The 19,185-nt window shown below is 48.4% G+C and overlaps 1 protein-coding gene across 1 annotated transcript in view; it reads right to left on the bottom strand.

The window, feature by feature from the left end:
• Nucleotides 1-15,564, bottom strand: part of RAB2A (RAB2A, member RAS oncogene family) — a 127,441-nt gene extending 111,877 nt beyond the window's left edge. The window contains exon 1 of the mRNA XM_077270543.1: nucleotides 15,416-15,564. Within this exon, the coding sequence (XP_077126658.1) occupies nucleotides 15,416-15,461 (46 nt within the window). The 5' untranslated portion in view covers nucleotides 15,462-15,564. The remainder of the gene's footprint in view (nucleotides 1-15,415) is intronic.
• Between the last annotated feature and the right edge of the window lie 3,621 nt (nucleotides 15,565-19,185).

Raw genomic sequence — 19,185 nt, 5'->3', positions numbered from 1 at the left:
CCTCTGACCACACCCATTTCATAACTAGTCACACCCATTTCCACATCCCAACCACAGCCATTTAGCACTGCTGATCACACTGTTTTATATACAATAATTATGAACAAAAAAATATGGCCACACAGTGCTCCATACTGTATAATGGCCACACATGATGCTCCATACTGTATAATGGCCACACATGATGCTCCATACTGTATAACGGCCACACATGATGCTCCATACCGTATAATGGCCATTGGCCACACATGATGCTCCATACTGTATAACGGCCACACATGATGCTCCATACTGTATAACGGCCACACAGGATGCTCAATACTGTATAATGGCCACACATGATGCTCAATACTGTATAACGGCCACACATGATGTTCAATACTGTATAACGGCCACACATGATGCTCAATACTATATAATGGCCACACAGTTCTCCATACTGTATAATGATCCCACATGATGCTCAATACTGTATAATAACCCCCCCTCCTGTATGCATGGCTCATATTCCCCCCCCTCCTGTATGCATGGCTCATATTCCCCCCTGTATGCATGGCTCATATTCCCCCCCTCCTGTATGCATGGCTCATATTCCCCCCCCCCTCCTGTATGCATGGCTCATATTTCCCTCCTCTGTATGCATGGCTCATATTCCCCCCCTCTGTATGCATGGCTCATATTCCCCGCCCCTCTGCATGCATGGCTCATATTCCCCCCCCTCTGCATGCATGGCTCATATTCCCCCCCCCTCCTGCATGCATGGCTCATATTCCCCCCCCTCCTGCATGCATGGCTCATATTCCCCCCCTCCTGCATGCATGGCTCATATTCCCCCCCTCCTGCATGCATGGCTCATATTCCCCCCCCTCCTGTATGCATGGCTCATATTCCCCCCCTCCTGTATGCATGGCTCATATTCCCCCCCCTCCTGTATGCATGGCTCATATTCCCCCCTCTGTATATGCATGGCTCATATCCCCCCCCCTGTATGCATGGCTCATATCCCCCCCCTCTGTATGCATGGCTCATATTCCCCCCCCTCCTGTATGCATGGCTCATATTCCCCCCCCTCCTGTATGCATGGCTCATATTCCCCCCTCTGTATGCATGGCTCATATTCCCCCCTCTGTATGCATGGCTCATATCCCCCCCCCTCCTGTATGCATGGCTCATATCCCCCCCCTCCTGTATGCATGGCTCATATCCCCCCCCTCCTGTATGCATGGCTCATATTTCCCCCTCCTGTATGCATGGCTCATATTCCCCCCTCTGTATGCATGGCTCATATTCCCCCCTCCTGTATGCATGGCTCATATTCCCCCCCCCTCCTGTATGCATGGCTCATATTCCCCCTCCTGTATGCATGGCTCATATCCCCCCTCTGTATATGCATGGCTCATATCCCCCCTCTGTATATGCATGGCTCATATCCCCCCCCTGTATGCATGGCTCATATCCCCCCCCTCTGTATGCATGGCTCATATTCCCCCCCCTCCTGTATGCATGGCTCATATTCCCCCCCTCCTGTATGCATGGCTCATATTCCCCCCTCTGTATGCATGGCTCATATTTCCCCCCCCCCCCGTATGCATGGCTCATATCCCCCCCCTCCTGTATGCATGGCTCATATCCCCCCCTCCTGTATGCATGGCTCATATCCCCCCCCTCCTGTATGCATGGCTCATATTTCCCCCTCCTGTATGCATGGCTCATATTCCCCCCTCTGTATGCATGGCTCATATTCCCCCCTCCTGTATGCATGGCTCATATTCCCCCTCCTGTATGCATGGATCATATTCCCCCTCCTGTATGCATGGATCATATTCCCCCCCCCCTGTATGCATGGCTCATATTCCCCCTCCTGTATGCATGGCTCATATTCCCCCCCCCCTGTATGCATAGCTCATATTCCCCCCCCCCCGTACGCATGGCTCATCTCTCCACCCCACCCCCCCATCTTGAATGGCGCGGCTTACCGTCCTCCTTCATCCCCCCTCCCCTGTCCCCCCGTCCCTCATACTCACCGGACCCACGCCGCGCCGACGTCCCTCTCGCTCTGTCCCGACTCCCGGCGCTGCACATTCTTCCTGCGTGAGCGGTCATGTGATACCGCTCATTAAGGTCATGAATATGCGCTGCAGAAGCTGAGACCAGGCATCGCTGGAGCAGGGTGAGTATCATCTTCAAGGAGGGTGGGTGGGATCGGTCGGGAGGTGACCCAGCTTTTATTTAAAAAAAAACAAAAAAGAAAACCAAACCTTGCTCAGGTGCCGCCCCCTGCATTGTCCCCGCCCTAGGCACGTGCCCTCACGTGCCTAGTGGCAAATACGGCCCTGAGTGGCGTGAATGTGGTATCCACCGCTCATTTCTATGCAGTGACCTGTCATAAGCCATACAGATGCATATGTAATTGGAGCACGACAAAGACCCCCTACCCCCCACAGGCTGTCCCGGATCACAAGGATCTCATTAACTGAAAGCTGCAAATACAGATTTCAGTTGTATACAACAAACACAAGATGGATTTCATCAACAAAGGTATCATTTTAATCAGTGTAATGGAGCCAACCTGACACTGTCTGTAGGTTACTCAGCACAATCCTGCCGACAGATTCACTTTAAATACTATATTATTACTCACTTCACCGCTCACCTGTCCACCGTTTCCATGGCCTGCCGTCTGTTCCCCTTCTCCAATCTCTTAAGGCTGTGGCTTCTGGCTCAACTAGGCCACGGATGTCACTACTACACAGTGACATCTGCAAATGAAGTGGATGTGCCAAGAGGACTGAAGGCTTCGGGAACAGCAGACAGGTGTGCAATGAGGCTTTTTTTTTTTTTTTAAATTCCTTTATTATGCTCTTGAAAACTTTTTTGCAAATCAAATTCCCCTGTAAAATGCACGTGACTTGTCACATTCCATTCTTGGCAAATTTGATCATCTCTAGGTTAGACCCAATGACTCTGGATAATCTGACTTTTCACAGATAAATGACTGTGCATAGATCCATCACTGCTATCAAACAGTCTAAATCTGAGGGCAAGGCTATTATGCTCACACGACTGTATTCGGGTCCACGTGTGCAAAGGATTGCGCACAGACCAATGATAGCACATCTGGCAGTGGAGCCGAGCGTTAATATCATAGCACACACCAGTGTGGTCAGATTCACAGACCGGAATAGTGCATGCAATAGAAAGCAGCTATGTGGTTGAGCACACTGAGCTGCCGATGTCTCTAGTCAGATTTTTCAGATACTGTTGCAGGAAAGTTTAACATACAGAAATGTATGTGGCAAGAAAAGCTGTGGCCAAGTGTTGGCTGAAAGTAAATAGGAAAATATTACATGCCTTACACTACTTTTTAATGCACACATGGTTTTGACTGCATCAAAAATTGCACCAAAAGCTTTTACAGAAGCAGCATATGGGATTCCAGCCTACAAGAAAATCCCCATCATAGGAAGTTATGGCTAATGACTAGGATATGCCAATAATTTAAAGGGGTTGTTCAGGTTTGTCACAAAAGTCTACCGTCTCTCGATATGCATACTTCCGGTGACATTCCAACTAGACATGCGCAGCCTCACTCAACAAAAGTGAATTGAGCAAGGCCAGGCGAAATGACCCTAAACTTCAGAAGCCCCAACATCGCCACAATTGAGAGGAAAAATAAGGATAAAGAAAACTGTTTTATAAGGAGTTTGTATGCTCTCCCCGTGTTGGCGTGGGTTTCCTCCCACACTCCAAAGACATACTAATAAGGAATTCAGATTGTGAGCCCCATCGGGGACAGCGACGATAATGTGTGCAAACTGTAAAGCGCTGCGGAATAGGTTAGCACTACCGTATATAAAAATAAAAATTATTATTATTATAATCGGCTTTTTAGCCAGTTTACCAAGCAAAAAGTGGTAAAAGATACCCTGAGCCCAAGTCTTACTTATGGCATTCTTGTGGAAATATAGGATTTTACATAACCTTGTCTGTGACTCTATAGACAAAATACTAAAGACTGAAGTCTCACCACTATGGACCTGGAAAAAGATCTCTAGACACTGGGATAGGGATCCCAAAGGCACACACTCAACACAATGGGGGGGATCATTTAATGTTGTGACCGATACTACATAAAGAAGGAAATACTAAAAACCATGAAGCTTACTGCGCCGTCCCCATGGGATACTGATGAACTTGCTGACAAATCTTCCTCTCTACTTACAGATATATAATGTATACTATAAATAGGATGATGGGACATTGAAGACCTTGCATATTTCAGCAAGACACTGGTAAACCACACACTGCATCCATCACAACAGCAGAAGAAGAGTTCGGAAGAAGAAACGACTGCCTGTAACCAGACCTGGGTTTTGTAAATCTTGAAAACACAATAAAAAATAAAGCAATTGCGATGTTACACGCCGAATCAATAATAGTTTCCATACAGAATTTCTGCTCGAAAAAAGGCATGAAAACAACTGCTGTGTCAAATCTGCAACAAAAACATAAAAAAAGGAAAATGCAGCAAAAAGCAACAATGCAAGCAGACTTCTATTTGTGAAAACTCTAGCAAAAGAAAAAAAAAAAAAATCAGCAGGAAAATAAAAACATTTTTTGTATGTGGGGGAACAAGGCCAGAAAGTCTAAAAGCTTATTGTTCACTTGCAATCTGCTCATGCCATAAAGCCGACCTTACATATGTGATATCTGTCGGCGAAATGACCCATCTCTCCCCAATACACGAAAATACATGAATGTTCAGTAGAGTGTTCAATGGAGAAAATGGGAAAAAAAGCTATCAGACATTTCTGGCAGCAACTTATTGCCACAGAAACAAACAGAAAGCTGTTGAGTTCACACTGAGTGATCCTTACCTCCCCTGACAATCTGTCCGTAGGCCCCCAATGCACATTGGATGGATGGTCGATCCTGCGGATATCATTCGTTCAGCTAACCTTAAAGTGTATGGGGCCTTGATGAAGATTTTATGTACATTGAACCTACTCGATAGTTAGTGACGCACTCAACACAATCCACTATAAAAACATTGTTGATCATGGATGTAAATTGGTTGTTTCAGTGGCCTACTAATCATAAGAGCAGCTAGGATGCTGGCATTCCAGTGCTGCTGAGGACGTTCGCACTGCCCTGAGTATAGTTATGGAAGGTGGACTAAAGCAGAGGTCCCCAACCGCCGGTCCGCGGACCAGGACCGGGCCGTTGGGGTTTTTCAGCCGGTCCGCGGCGCCGCTGACAGCTACTTTAGCTGACTAGGATTTAGTCACAACCGTCAGCACACAGGACATCCACGTCACGCAGGGCGGGCGGATTCCACAGCCGCAGCTCCTCCCATTCCGTGACGTCACCGTGTGGGCTGAAGTCGCCGCTTCCTTGCAGTCCGGAGACGTAGCGCGTACGGCGACGTCCCGAGGCTGTGTCAGTACTGAGAGCACAGAGACGCGCAGCTAGCCAGGCGGAGGGTCCAGCACCGGAGTCACCATGGGTGAGTCTCATATCCGGCCTGTGCGGGAACAGCGGGCTGGGCCCCTCTGAATGAAGGGAAGAGGCCCCGCAGCCAGGAAGAGGGGAGGACAGGGACGGCCTGCTGCTGACAGGTGGGCGGCCGGGACCGGTATTACCGGCGGCTGTGCAGGGTCCATGTGTGGGGAGCTGGGGTACACATTCTCATTATAAATGTCATAATTATATGACAAGTATGCACTAACCCCACCCCATATGACCAAAGCCCCGCCCCTGCCCCACCCCCACCGGGCCATGGAAAACTGGTCTTGCTTAAAGCCGGTCCCTGGTGCAAAAAAGGTTGGGGACCTCTGGACTAAAGGTACCGTCACACTCAGCGACGCTGCAGCGATATAGACAACGAGCCGATCGCTGCAGCGTCGCTGTTTAGGTCGCTGGGGAGCTGTCACACAGACAGCTCTCTCCAGCGACCAACGATCAGGGGAACGACTTCGGCATCGTTGAAACTGTCTTCAACGATGCCGAAGTCCCCCTGCAGCACCCGGGTAACCAGGGTAAACATCGGGTTACTAAGTGCAGGGCCGCGCTTAGTAACCCGATATTTACCCTGGTTACCATTGTAAAAGTAAAAAAAAAAAACACTACATACTCACCTTCTGATGTCTGTCACATCCCCCGCCGGCGGCTTCCCTGCACTGAATGTGTCAGCGCCGGCCGGCCGTAAAGCAGAGCACAGCGGTGACGTCACCGCTGCTGCCGGCGCTGACACATTCAGTCAGTGCAGGAAGCTCTCGGCAGCAGCGCGTAACCCTGTGGACGCCGGGGGACGTGACAGACATCAGAAGGTGAGTATGTAGTGTTTTTTTTTTACTTTTACAATGGTAACCAGGGTAAATATCGGGTTACTATGCGCGGCCCTGCACTTAGTAACCCGATGTTTACCCTGGTTACCCGGGTGCTGCAGGGGGACTTCGGCATCGTTGAAGACAGTTTCAACGATGCCGAAGTCGTTCCCCTGATCGTTGGTCGCTGGAGAGAGCTGTCTGTGTGACAGCTCCCCAGCGACCACACAACTTACCAACAATCGCATCGCTGGTAAGTCGTTTAGTGTAACGGTACCTTAAGGAGCTGCAAATCATTATGGTCCTCTTTAGTATAGACAGCCAATTAATTTAGTTAATTTAGTGATAAAATGTATAAATGGTGGAGAGAGGTTGAACTTGACGGACCTAGGTCTTTTTCCAATCTATGTAATGTCCATCCTGAAGATATGAACTCTTCTGCCTCTCCCTGCTTGTCTCCCTTTGTCCAGAGCTTTGACGAGGCTGCAATCACATTAGATCCGAAGTGCTTTCACATGTCTATATAGTCCAATAGGAGGCACAGGACTGCATATCATTAGGGACACATGGCCATACCACCTAGTCACATCAGACAGAAGTTGACGAGCGACTAGTATATAGGATCTAGTATCCACCTGATGACAGTGGCTGTGTATCCTGCTGGGTTATAACAGTAATAAACATGTATGATACCTATACCCCATACAGCCAGCTGTACACAATACCTAACTCTCCTCAACTCTGAACTTGTTTAGTCAACAAATAAAAGTCATACATTTATGGAAATCATGGGATGGATAGATATTTTATTTTCCTTCCACATTGCTTTAGTTCTCGTAAAGCACCTGAAGGGTTAATAAACTTCTTGAATGTGGTTTTGCGCACCTTGAGGGGTGCAGTTTTTAGAATGGTGTCACTTTTGGGTATTTTCTGTTATATTGACCCCCCAAAGTCACTTTAAATGAGAGGTGGTCCCTAAATTAAAATGGTTTTGTAAATTTTGTTGGAAAAATTAGAAATCGCTGGTCAACTTTTAACCTTTATAGCAAAAACAAAAAAAAAAAAAATGTTTTCCAAAATTGTGCTGAAGTAAAGTAGACATGTGGGAAATGTTATGTATTAAATATTTTGTGTGACACCATTCTCTGATTTAGGGGCATAAAAATTCAAAGTTTGAAAATTGCAAAATGTTCGCCATATTTCCGTTTTTTTTCATAACAGTTTGCAAGTCATAGCGAAGAAATGTTACCACTAACATGAAGTACAATATGTCATGAAAAAAATCTCAATCTGTGGGATCCCTTGAAGCATTACAGAGTTATAACTTCATAAAGGGACAGTGGTCAGAATTGTAAAAATTGGCTAAAACTAAGGTTGGGTTCACATTGCGTTATGGCAGTCCGTCAGATGGACTACGTTACACCGTGGCATAACGCGGTGTAACAGTCCGTTAATGCTGCTATTAACCCCTATTATCGGGCGCATCGCCAACGCATGCCATAATGGGCATGCGCTAGCGATATGCCATCATTCTGTGATTGACCCTCGGACGCGGGCTGCAGCGTTTCCGGGTCCGTCACCGCTAGCGCAGATAGAGCATCTGCGCTAGCATAACGCGATCTTTTTCGGCACTTGTGTTAACGCAGCCCGTTTAACGCATGCATTGAACGGACTACAGAACGCCATGTGAACCCAGCCTAAAGGTATGTTTCCACGTTCAGGAGCCGCAGCGTCAAACACGCAGCATCCAGATGTAAGGCAACGTTCACATTTGCGTTGTGCGCCGCTGCGTCGGCGACGCAACGCACAACGCAAACAAAACCGCAACAAAACGCACGCTAAAACGCTGCGTTTTGCGACGCATGCGTCCTTTTTTGCCGAAAGTTGGACGAAAAAAAATGCAACTTGTTGCGTTCTCTGCGCCAAACGCTTGCGGCCATGCGTCGCAAAACGCAGCACAACGCATGTCCATGCGCCCCCATGTTAAATATAGGGGCACATGACGCATGCGGCGACCCTGCGGCGCCTGACGCTGCGGCGCCGAACGCTAATGTGAACGTAGACTTACAGCATAGTGGAGGGGATTTCATGAAATCCCGTCTCCACTATGCATTAAAAGACGCATGCGGCAGAGCCGCGGAAACGGACATGCGGCACGTCTTTCAAGAATGCAGAAACAACGCAAGGACAACGCAGGTGACCTGCCAGTGACCTCAGGTGCAGATTTGGTCAGGATTTTACCTGCATAAAATACTGACCAAACCCTGATGCAATCCTGAACGTGGATACATACCCTGAGGGGTTAGAGGAATGGTCCGACACACAAAGTAATTTTCATCCCAAATCCCTATCTATTTAACAAAGCACTCCCATAAAAGTTTTTATCCTCTTAATATATTGCAGTCATCATATTATATAGCACTGTGTACTTACAATTGCTCATTTTGAGTTTCTACACAGCTAATTCTACTCATTTCTCTACTCTATGTAGAAGCAGGAAGTCTATGGTTCCTGCATTTATCAATCCTCCCTTTATCTCCTGACCCAGCTGCTGCTCCTCCCTCCTCCATTGATTTTTGCAGTGACTCCTACAGGGAAAATTAACCTCCTGTTACTACATAGAGATTAGAAGGAATCAGACAGTCAGTGTATTTGTATTATGTCATAGACCTAATGGAAAACAGAAGAATTAAATTGGTAGAATGGCAAAATGAGCAATAGTAAGTAGACAGTACCATATAATATGATTGTACTGGTCTCTGCAGGCTGGGTAGTCTAAAGCTATGTGCACACGCTGCGGATTTTGCTGCGGGTTCCATTGCGGAATTTTCCGCAGCGGTTTTGATAAATCCGCAGTGCAAAACCGCTGCGGTTTTTACTGCGGATTTATCACGGTTTTTACTGCGGTTTCCGCTGTGGTTTTTCACCTGCAGTTTCCTATTGGAGCAGGTGAAAAACCACTGCGGATTCCGCACAAAGAATTGACATGCTGCGGAAAATAAACCGCTGCGTTTCCGCACGTTTTTTTCCGCAGCATGTGCACTGCGGATTTCATTTCCCATAGCATTACATGGTACTGTAAATGCATGGGAAACCGCTGCGGATCCACAGCTGGGGAAACGCTGCGGATCCGCAGCAAAATCCGCAGTGTGTGCACATACCCTAAATCCGCAGGAAATCCACAGTGCAGATTACCTGCGGATTTACCAAAATCAGTCTGGAAAAATCTGCAGAGTAATCCGCAGCGTGTGCACATAGCCTGAAATGTGCGTCACTGATGATGCTTTGTCTCAGTGAGAGAGCAGGGGCTATGGCAGTGATGACGCTTTATTTAATATCCCAGCATGCACTGGGATTCTAAAACGAAGCATCACCAAAAAGGAATAATAATAAAAAAAGCAGTTACCGTAGACAGAGTAGTTAGGGAATGGTATGGAATTTTTAATTCAGGTATATTAGAAATCAGGATAGATCATAGCAGTTAGGAATTTAGGAAGAAAATTGCTTTGTATGTCTGACCACTCCTTTAATGATATACAAACAGTGAAAAATGGAGACAAAAGTTTCAAAACATTTTAATTTATTCAGGGTCATGTATGAACACCACGCACAGAATACTCATGTACATGCTCTAGCTGCTATAAATGAGGTTATTAAAGGTCGTCTGAGGAATGTTCTACCACGCTGAACGCACTTGGGAAAATCATCAAGATCTGCTGCAGGCAGCTCCCTGTGCAACTGAGGGCCAATCATATCTCAGATGTGCTCGGTGGGAGACAAGTCTGGAAACGCTGTAGGCCACGGTAGCAGGTTGAGACCATGAGCAACATGTGGCCTGGCCTTGTGTTGAAAAACGCATCCTGGAACCCTCTGAATAAATGTCCTTACCACTAGTCCACAATAGATCCATTCCACACTGCAAGTGAAATTGGAAATCATATACCAAGCCTAAGGGTACCGTCACACAGTGCCATTTTCATCGCTACGACGGCACGATCCGTGACGTTGGAGCGTCGTATGATTATCGCTCCAGCGTCGTAGACTGCGGTCACACTTTGCAATCACGGCGCTGGAGCGATGCCGAAGTCCCCGGGTAACCAGGGTAAACATCGGGTTACTAAGCGCGGCCCTGCGCTTAGTAACCCGATGTTTACCCTGGTTACCAGCGTAAACGTAAAAAAAACAAACAGTACATACTCACATTCCGGTGTCTGTCCCCTGGCGTTCTGCTTCTCTGCACTGTGTAAGCACCATAGCCGGAAAGCAGAGCGGTGACGTCACCGCTGTGCTCACTTTCCGGCCGGCAGGCGCTCACAGTGCAGAGAAGCTGAGACGCCGGGGGACAGACACCGGAATGTGAGTATGTACTGTTTGTTTTTTTTACGTTTACGCTGGTAACCAGGGTAAACATCGGGTTACTAAGCGCGGCCCTGCGCTTGGTTACCCGATGTTTACCCTGGTTACAAGCGAACACATCGCTGGATCGATGTCACACACAACGATCCAGCGATGTCAGCGGGTGATCAAGCGACGAAAGAAAGTTCCAAACGATCTGCTACGACGTACGATTCTCAGCGTGATGTCTGATCGCAGTAGCGTGTCAGACACAGCGATATCGTAACGATATCGCTAGAACGTCACGAATCGTGCCGTCGTAGCGATGAAAATTTCACTGTGTGACGGTACCCTTAGGGTACCGTCACACAGTGCAATTTTGATCGCTACAACGGCACGATTCGTGACGTTCCAGCGATGCATTTACGATATCGCTGTGTCTGACACGCTACTGCGATCCGGATCCCCGCTGAGAATCGTACGTCGTAGCAGATCGTTTGAAACTTTCTTTCGTCGTCTAGTGTCCCGCTGTGGCGGCATGATTGCATTGTGTGACACAGGTTGTATACGATGTGCGCACAGTAACCAACGGCTTCTACATCGCAAATACGTCATGAAATTATCGCTCCAGCGCCGTGTATTGCAACGTGTGACCGCAGTATACGACGCTGGAGCGATACTTATACGACGCTGCAACGTCACGAATCGTGCCGTCGTAGCGATGAAAATGGCACTGTGTGACGGTACCCTTAGGCAAACAGTGTCTACACAAAGCATCAGAAGGTGTTTGCACATTAGGCTATAAGCCAGAAATCCAGCGACAAGTGATCCACTGACCTCATGCCACCGCTCTGAAAGGATATCTTGGTGCAGAGCAAGACAGCCATGGAGGATGGAATAAGTCTCACCTTTCAGCTTGGACACTGATAGTTGAAGATTGGTCAGGAGACCACATGGTCAACGCCATAAAGGGACCTTCATGAGGGAACAATACACCAGTCCTACTCCCAGGATTATGGTGTGGGGTGGCATAATGTATGTTTGTCAGAACCTGTAGTCTTCATCTAGGTAAGCTAACAGCTCAGTGTTAGTGTATGGGCTCATACTCGCCTACGAGAAACTCAGATGAGTCTCGCATGTTAATACCCGGCACTCAGATCGGAGCATGCCGCCGCAGAGGAATACATGCAGCCGCAGAGGAATACATGCAGCCGCAGAGGAATACATGCAGCCGCAGAGGAATACATGCAGCCGCAGAGGAATACATGCAGCTGCAAGCTCCGATCCTGAGTGCCGGCACCAGTGTCGGGTATTAACATGTGAGACTAATCCAAGTTTCTCGCAGGTGAGTATGAACCCTATACCAAAAGACTACTTGAATCATAATAACCACAAGATCATCAATAATATCTCAACAATATAAATAATTTTATTAAAGACACCTAACAAAATTTACACAAAAACATGATAAAAAATATAAGACAAATTAAAAACAAGGAGAGCAGGTCACCACACAAGATAAATTGAGTTTCCAAGAATTAATATTATACCATATAAATATCTATACCAATTTTAGTGAAATACACAAAATACGCTAATAATATCAACATCCATCATGATCATATAATCCGTAAACACGCTGTATAAATATAGAATCCTATAGTATCAATAAAAGTACAGTGCAAATAATATATATTTAGTAAAGTACTTCGACCTTCAGGTACATAATAAAGTGCCAATCAAAATACAGTGATTACAAGAAGCAAGATATCCAAAAATAATGAGATATACATCCAGATACTAACCAGGATTCATTTTACATGTGGTGTCACTGCTGCCCCTCACTCCAACGCGCGTTTCACACGTTGCTTCGAAGCAACGTGTGAAACGCGCGTTGGAGTGAGGGGCAGCAGTGACACCACATGTAAAATGAATCCTGGTTAGTATCTGGATGTATATCTCATTATTTTTGGATATCTTGCTTCTTGTAATCACTGTATTTTGATTGGCACTTTATTATGTACCTGAAGGTCGAAGTACTTTACTAAATATATATTATTTGCACTGTACTTTTATTGATACTATAGGATTCTATATTTATACAGCGTGTTTACGGATTATATGATCATGATGGATGTTGATATTATTAGCGTATTTTGTGTATTTCACTAAAATTGGTATAGATATTTATATGGTATAATATTAATTCTTGGAAACTCAATTTATCTTGTGTGGTGACCTGCTCTCCTTGTTTTTAATTTGTCTTATATTTTTTATCATGTTTGTGTGTAAATTTTGTTTGGTGTCTTTAATAAAATTATTTATATTGTTGAGATAATATTGATGTTCTTGTGGTTATTATGATTCAAGTAGTCTTTTGGTATAAAGATTTGGTTTTCTATTTGAATATGATTTAAGTGTATTAGGTTAGTCTTAATCCTATTTTTTGGTTTAATAGAGTATGAGCCCTATCCCTGAAGAACTGTTTCAATTACGCTAGGCCGCATGATGCCCGTGATACAGTGAGCAGCCTGAGTGGCCTAAATGTGATACCATGGCCTGCAGCGTCTCCACACTGGTCTCCGAGTGAGTACATCTAGGACGTCATTGGTCGACAATTGCAGACGAAGCCAACAGCAGCGGATATTGAGGATACGTTCCCAAGTGCAAATGGCGCCCCAAAGCTTCAGGTGGGACATTGCCTGGGATCATGCGCAGCCTGGGGACATCTCTACCAAGTAATACAGGGGTCTAACATAAAGCTCGTGGGCCCCAATACAGAATCGTCAAAAGGGCCCCAAGTGGTTTAATGGTATTAGTCTTCTCATACAGGTCAAAGGGACCAGTTGGACCGCCTAGGCTCAATCCAACACGCCATACACCCAGCTGTCCAAACTCCCCTCCAATACACCATACGCCAGACTGTACAGACCACCCCCCCAAACACAGCCAGCTGGTCAGGCCCCCAGCACAAACATGTCATACGCCCGTTTGTGCAGATCCCCCCTACCAACATGCGATATGCCCAGCTATATCACCCATAAAAAACATAAGCCCAGGTGTACACATCCCCTACACCCGGCTGTATGACCCCCCTACAAATCCATCACCCGGCTGTATCACCCTCCCTATAGACCTATCACCCCCTTTACCCGGCTGTATGACCCCCCCTATAAACCCATCACCTCCTACATCCGGCTGTATCACCCCCCCCTATAGACCTATTACCCCCCTATAAACCCATCACCCAGCTATATCACCCCTACAGACCTATCATCCCCTACACCCGGCTGTATGACCTCCCACAGATCTATCACCCCCTACACCGGGCAGTATCACCCCCCCCCCCCTGAAGACCCATCACCCTCTTCACTCGGCTGTATCAGCCCCCTACAGACTTATCACCCAGCTGTATGATCATCTTCCCCTATAAACCCATCCCCCGGCTGTATCACCCCCCCCCCCCCCATAGACCCATCACCCACTACACCCGGCTGTATCACCCCCCCATAAACCCATCACCCACTACACCCGGCTGTATCACCCCCCCATAAACCCATCACCCACTACACCCGGCTGTATCACCCCCCCATAGACCCATCACCCGGCTGTATCACCCCCCCCCCCATAGACCTATCACTCCCCATACCCCTCTGTATCAGACCCCCCCCCCCATAGACCTATCACCCACTACACCCGGCTGTATCCCCCCCACCTGACTGTAACACCCACCCCCTATAAACCTATCACCCCTTCTTACACCAGGCTGTATCAGTCCCTCCCCCTATAAACCCATAACCCACTTCACCCGGCTGTACAGGACACATCACCCGCACTTCCGCCCCTCACACCCGGCTGTACTGGACACATCACCCGCACTTCCGCCCCTCACACCCGGCTGCACTGGACACATCACCCGCAGTTCCGCCCCTCACACCCGGCTGTACTGGACACATCACCCGCAGTTCCGCCCCTCACACCCGGCTGTACAGGACACATCACCCGCAGTTCCGCCCCTCACACCCGGCTGTACAGGACACATCACCCGCAGTTCCGCCCCTCACACCCGGCTGTACAGGACACATCACCCGCAGTTCCGCCCCTCACACCCGGCTGTACAGGACACATCACCCGCAGTTCCGCCCCTTACACCCGGCTGTACAGGACACATCACCCGCAGTTCCGCCCCTTACACCCGGCTGTACAGGACACATCACCCGCAGTTCCGCCCCTTACACCCGGCTGTACAGGACACATCACCCGCAGTTCCGCCCCTTACACCCGGCTGTACAGGACACATCACCCGCAGTTCCGCCCCTTACACCCGGCTGTACAGGACACATCACCCGCAGTTCCGCCCCTTACACCCGGCTGTACAGGACACATCACCCGCAGTTCCGCCCCTTACACCCGGCTGTACAGGACACATCACCCGCAGTTCTGCACCTTACACCCGGCTGTACAGGACACATCACCCGCACTTCCGCCCCGTACACCCACACAGGCCTCGTTATCAGGCGGGCGGGCCGCAGTCCTTTCTTGCGGGGTCCCAGCCGGGCACACAGCGCTCTCCCCCGCAGGACCAGGCCCTGGCACCTCTCGCTTCCACCACGTCAACGACTCCAACACTGCGGAAATGGTTGGACCGGCGGCCCCGCCCGCACAGCAGCCTCCGCACACAGCAGCGCCCGCACGTTCTGAGCGCGGCGCCCTCACACAGCACTGCCGCTGGCCCTGTCAGAGCCGCCTCTTACCGGTGTCGCCGATGATAATGTATTTGAAGAGATAAGCGTACGCCATGTCCGGATGATCTGTCTCCTCGTCACTGCTACTAACGGCGCGCTGACGTAATCACGGGCTCGTCCACGACGACAGTCCTTGCGAGCGTACGCGCATGCGCTCTCGTACTTCCCGGGTTACCTCCAGTCATAGTATGGATGATGGCAGAGCGTCACTGGTGATGGGTGATAATCGCAGACGCTCCATGTAACGTGTGCACAGGGGTCAGGGCCAGATAACGGCTGCTGTCGTGTCCAGGTCATGATGGGTTTACTTTATGATTAACATAAAGAAATAACTGAGAATTGAAGGCGAAGCAGGCAGCCGCCTGGGGCAGGGAGGAAGGGTTAATGCTATTGAATGCTTCGGGGGGTTTCACAAATAAAAGCACTGTACCGCCACCTCCTGGACAAGCGCTGCTCCTCTGCGCTCAGTGATGTCCCCCAAATGGCACCGACACCCACAGCTAGCAAGGGGTCGTGACCTGTGCAGCCAATCACTGACGTGGTGTGACTGCTGAGTCCGCTGGGTGATTGCCGGTAGCTGGGCTTGGGCTGCCCCGATGAGATATGCTTGGTCCAAGGCAAAGTAACAGCCGTATTAATGGTGCCCCAAGGCTTGAGGTGGGCCACTGCCTGAGATCACGCCTGGCCGCTCTATTCCCTCCCCGCAGTGCAGCCTGGGGACGTCTCTGCCAAGTAATAAGGGGTCTAACATAAAGCTCGTGGGCCCCATACAGAATCGCCACAAGGGCCCCAGGGGGTTTAATAGTATTAGGCTGGAGTCACACTCAGCGTAAGACAATACGGTCCGTTTTTTATGGCCGTAATACGGAGAAATGTTCCCAAAATAGTGATCCGTATGTTATCCGTAGTCAGGGTGTGTCAGCGTATTTTGCGCATGGCATCCTCCGTATGTAATCCGTATGGCATCCGTACTGCGAGATTTTCTCGCAGGCTTGCAAAACCGACATCTAATGGATTTATGTGCTCAAATGTTGGGGAAAACATATATACAGTATATATATATAAATATATGTCATTGAGACACACATATATATATATATTCTGTATTTATATTTAATTCAGCGCGATATATGTGAAAAGCCGGTAAATCAATTGCCGGCTTTTCATTTCTCCTGCACAAACCCGACAGGATATGAGACATGGTTACATACAGTAAACCATCTCATATCCCCCTTTTTTTTGCATATTCCACACTACTAATGTTAGTAGTGTGTATGTGCAAAATTTGGGTGCTGTAGCTGCTAAAATAAAGGGTTAAATGGCGGAAAAAATTGGCGTGGGCTCCCGCGCAATTTTCTCCGCCAGAGTGGTAAAGCCAGTGACTGACGGCAGATATTAATAGCCAGGAGAGGGTCCATGGTTATTGGCCCCCCCTGGCTACAAACATCTGCCCCCAGCCACCCCAGAAAAGGCACATCTGGAAGATGCGCCTATTCTGGCACTTGGCCACTCTCTTCCCACTCCTGTGTAGCGGTGGGATATGGGGTAATGAAGGGTTAATGTCACCTTGCTATTGTAAGGTGACATTAAGCCAGATTAATAATGGAGAGGCGTCAATTATGACACCTATCCATTATTAATTAGTGTTGAGCATTCCGATGCTGCAAGTATCGGGTATCGGCCGATACTTGCTGTATCGGAATTCCGATACCGGGATTCCGATACTCTTGTGGTATCGGGTATCGGAACAACATTAATGTTAAAATGTGTAAAATAGAGAATTAAAATAAAAAATATCGCTATACTCACCTGTCCGACGCAGCCGGGACCTCAGCGCAGGAACCGGCAGCGTTGTTTGTTTAAAATTCCCGCTTTTACATGGTTACGCGAAGTCCCGGCTTGTGATTGGTCAGGGCGGCCATGTTGCCGGGCCGCGGACCAATCACAGCAAGCCGTGACGAAAATACGTCACGGCTTGCTGTGATTGGTCCGCGTCCCGGCAACATGGCCGCCATTAACCAATCACAAGCCGTGACGTCACGGGAGGCTGGAAACGCGCTCATTTTAAAAAGGGCGCGTGTCCAGCCTCCCGTGACGTCACGGCTTGTGATTGGTTGCGTCGCGGTCAACCAATCACAAGCCGGGAGGCTGGACACGCGCCCATTTCAAAATGAGCGCGTCCAGCCTCCCGGCTTGTGATTGGTTGATCGCGGCGCAACCAATCACAAGCCGTGACGTCACGGGAGGCTGGACACGCGCCCATTTCAAAATGAGCGCGTCCAGCCTCCCGGCTTGTGATTGGTTGATCGCGGCGCAACCAATCACAAGCCGTGACGTCACGGGAGGCTGGACACGCGCCCATTTTAAAATGAGCGCGTGTCCAGCCTCCCGTGACGTCCCGGCTTGTGATTGGTCAGGGCGGCCATATTGCCGGGACGCGGACCAATCACAGCAAGCCGTGACGTAATTTCGTCACGGCTTGCTGTGATTGGTCCGCGTCCCGGCAACATGGCCGACCTGACCAATCACAAGCCGGGAATTCACGTAACCAAGTAATAGCGCGATTTTTAAACAAACAACGCTGCCGGTTCCCTCGCTGAAGTCCCGGCTGCGTCGGACAGGTGAGTATAGCGATATTTTTTATTTTAATTCTTTCTTTTACACATTTATATGGTTCCCAGGGCCTGAAGGAGAGTTTCCTCTCCTTCAGACCCTGAGAACCATCAGGAATACCGTCCGATACATGAGTCCCATTGACTTGTATTGGTATCGGGTATCGGTATCGGATTGGATTCCGATACTGTGACGGTATCGGCCGATACTTTCCGATACCGATACTTTCAAGTATCGGACGGTATCGCTCAACACTATTATTAATCCAATTGTCTGAAAGGGTTAAAAAAAACACCAACATTATTAAAAATTATTTTAATGAAATAAACACACAGGTTGTTTTAGTATTTTATTGCTCTCTCAATCCACCTGCAGACCCTCGCTTGGCAAAATAATAAACCCACAATATACATACCATCCGAGGCTCTGTCAGGTTCCACGATGTAAATCCTTCTGAAGGGGTTAAATCAATTTACAGGCAGGAGCTGCGCTAAAGCACTCGCTCGTGCCTGTAATCCCCGGGTGATGAAAGGAAAGCTGAGTGATCTGTACTTACATTGAGTCGCGGTGAGGCGCCCTCTGGTGGATGAACTCGTATGAACTCGAGCGTGGGAACTTTTCCAAGGCTGCAGTTCATGAGAACATCCACCAGAGGGCGCATCACCGCAACTCAATGTAAGTACAGATCACTCAGCTTTCCTTTCATCACCCGGGGATTACAGGCACGAGCGAGTGCTTTAGCGCAGCTCCTGCCTGTAAATTGATTTAACCCCTTCAGAAGGATTTACATCGTGGAACCTGACAGAGCCTCGGATGGTATGTATATTGTGGGTTTATTATTTTGCCAAGCGAGGGTCTGCAGGTGGATTGAGAGAGCAATAAAATACTAAAACAACCTGTGTGTTTATTTCATTAAAATAATTTTTAATAATGTTGGTGTGTTTTTTTTAACCCTTTCAGACAATTGGATTAATAATGGATAGGTGTCATAATTGACGCCTCTCCATTATTAATCTGGCTTAATGTCACCTTACAATAGCAAGGTGACATTAACCCTTCATTACCCCATATCCCACCGCTACACGGGAGTGGGAAGAGAGTGGCCAAGTGCCAGAATAGGCGCATCTTCCAGATGTGCCTTTTCTGGGGTGGCTGGGGGCAGATGT

This window comes from Ranitomeya variabilis, chromosome 6, assembly GCF_051348905.1.
Source record: "Ranitomeya variabilis isolate aRanVar5 chromosome 6, aRanVar5.hap1, whole genome shotgun sequence".
NCBI lineage: Eukaryota > Metazoa > Chordata > Amphibia > Anura > Dendrobatidae > Ranitomeya > Ranitomeya variabilis.
The sequence above is the reverse complement of the archived record's forward strand: the minus strand, read 5'-3'. Positions and strand labels throughout refer to the sequence as shown.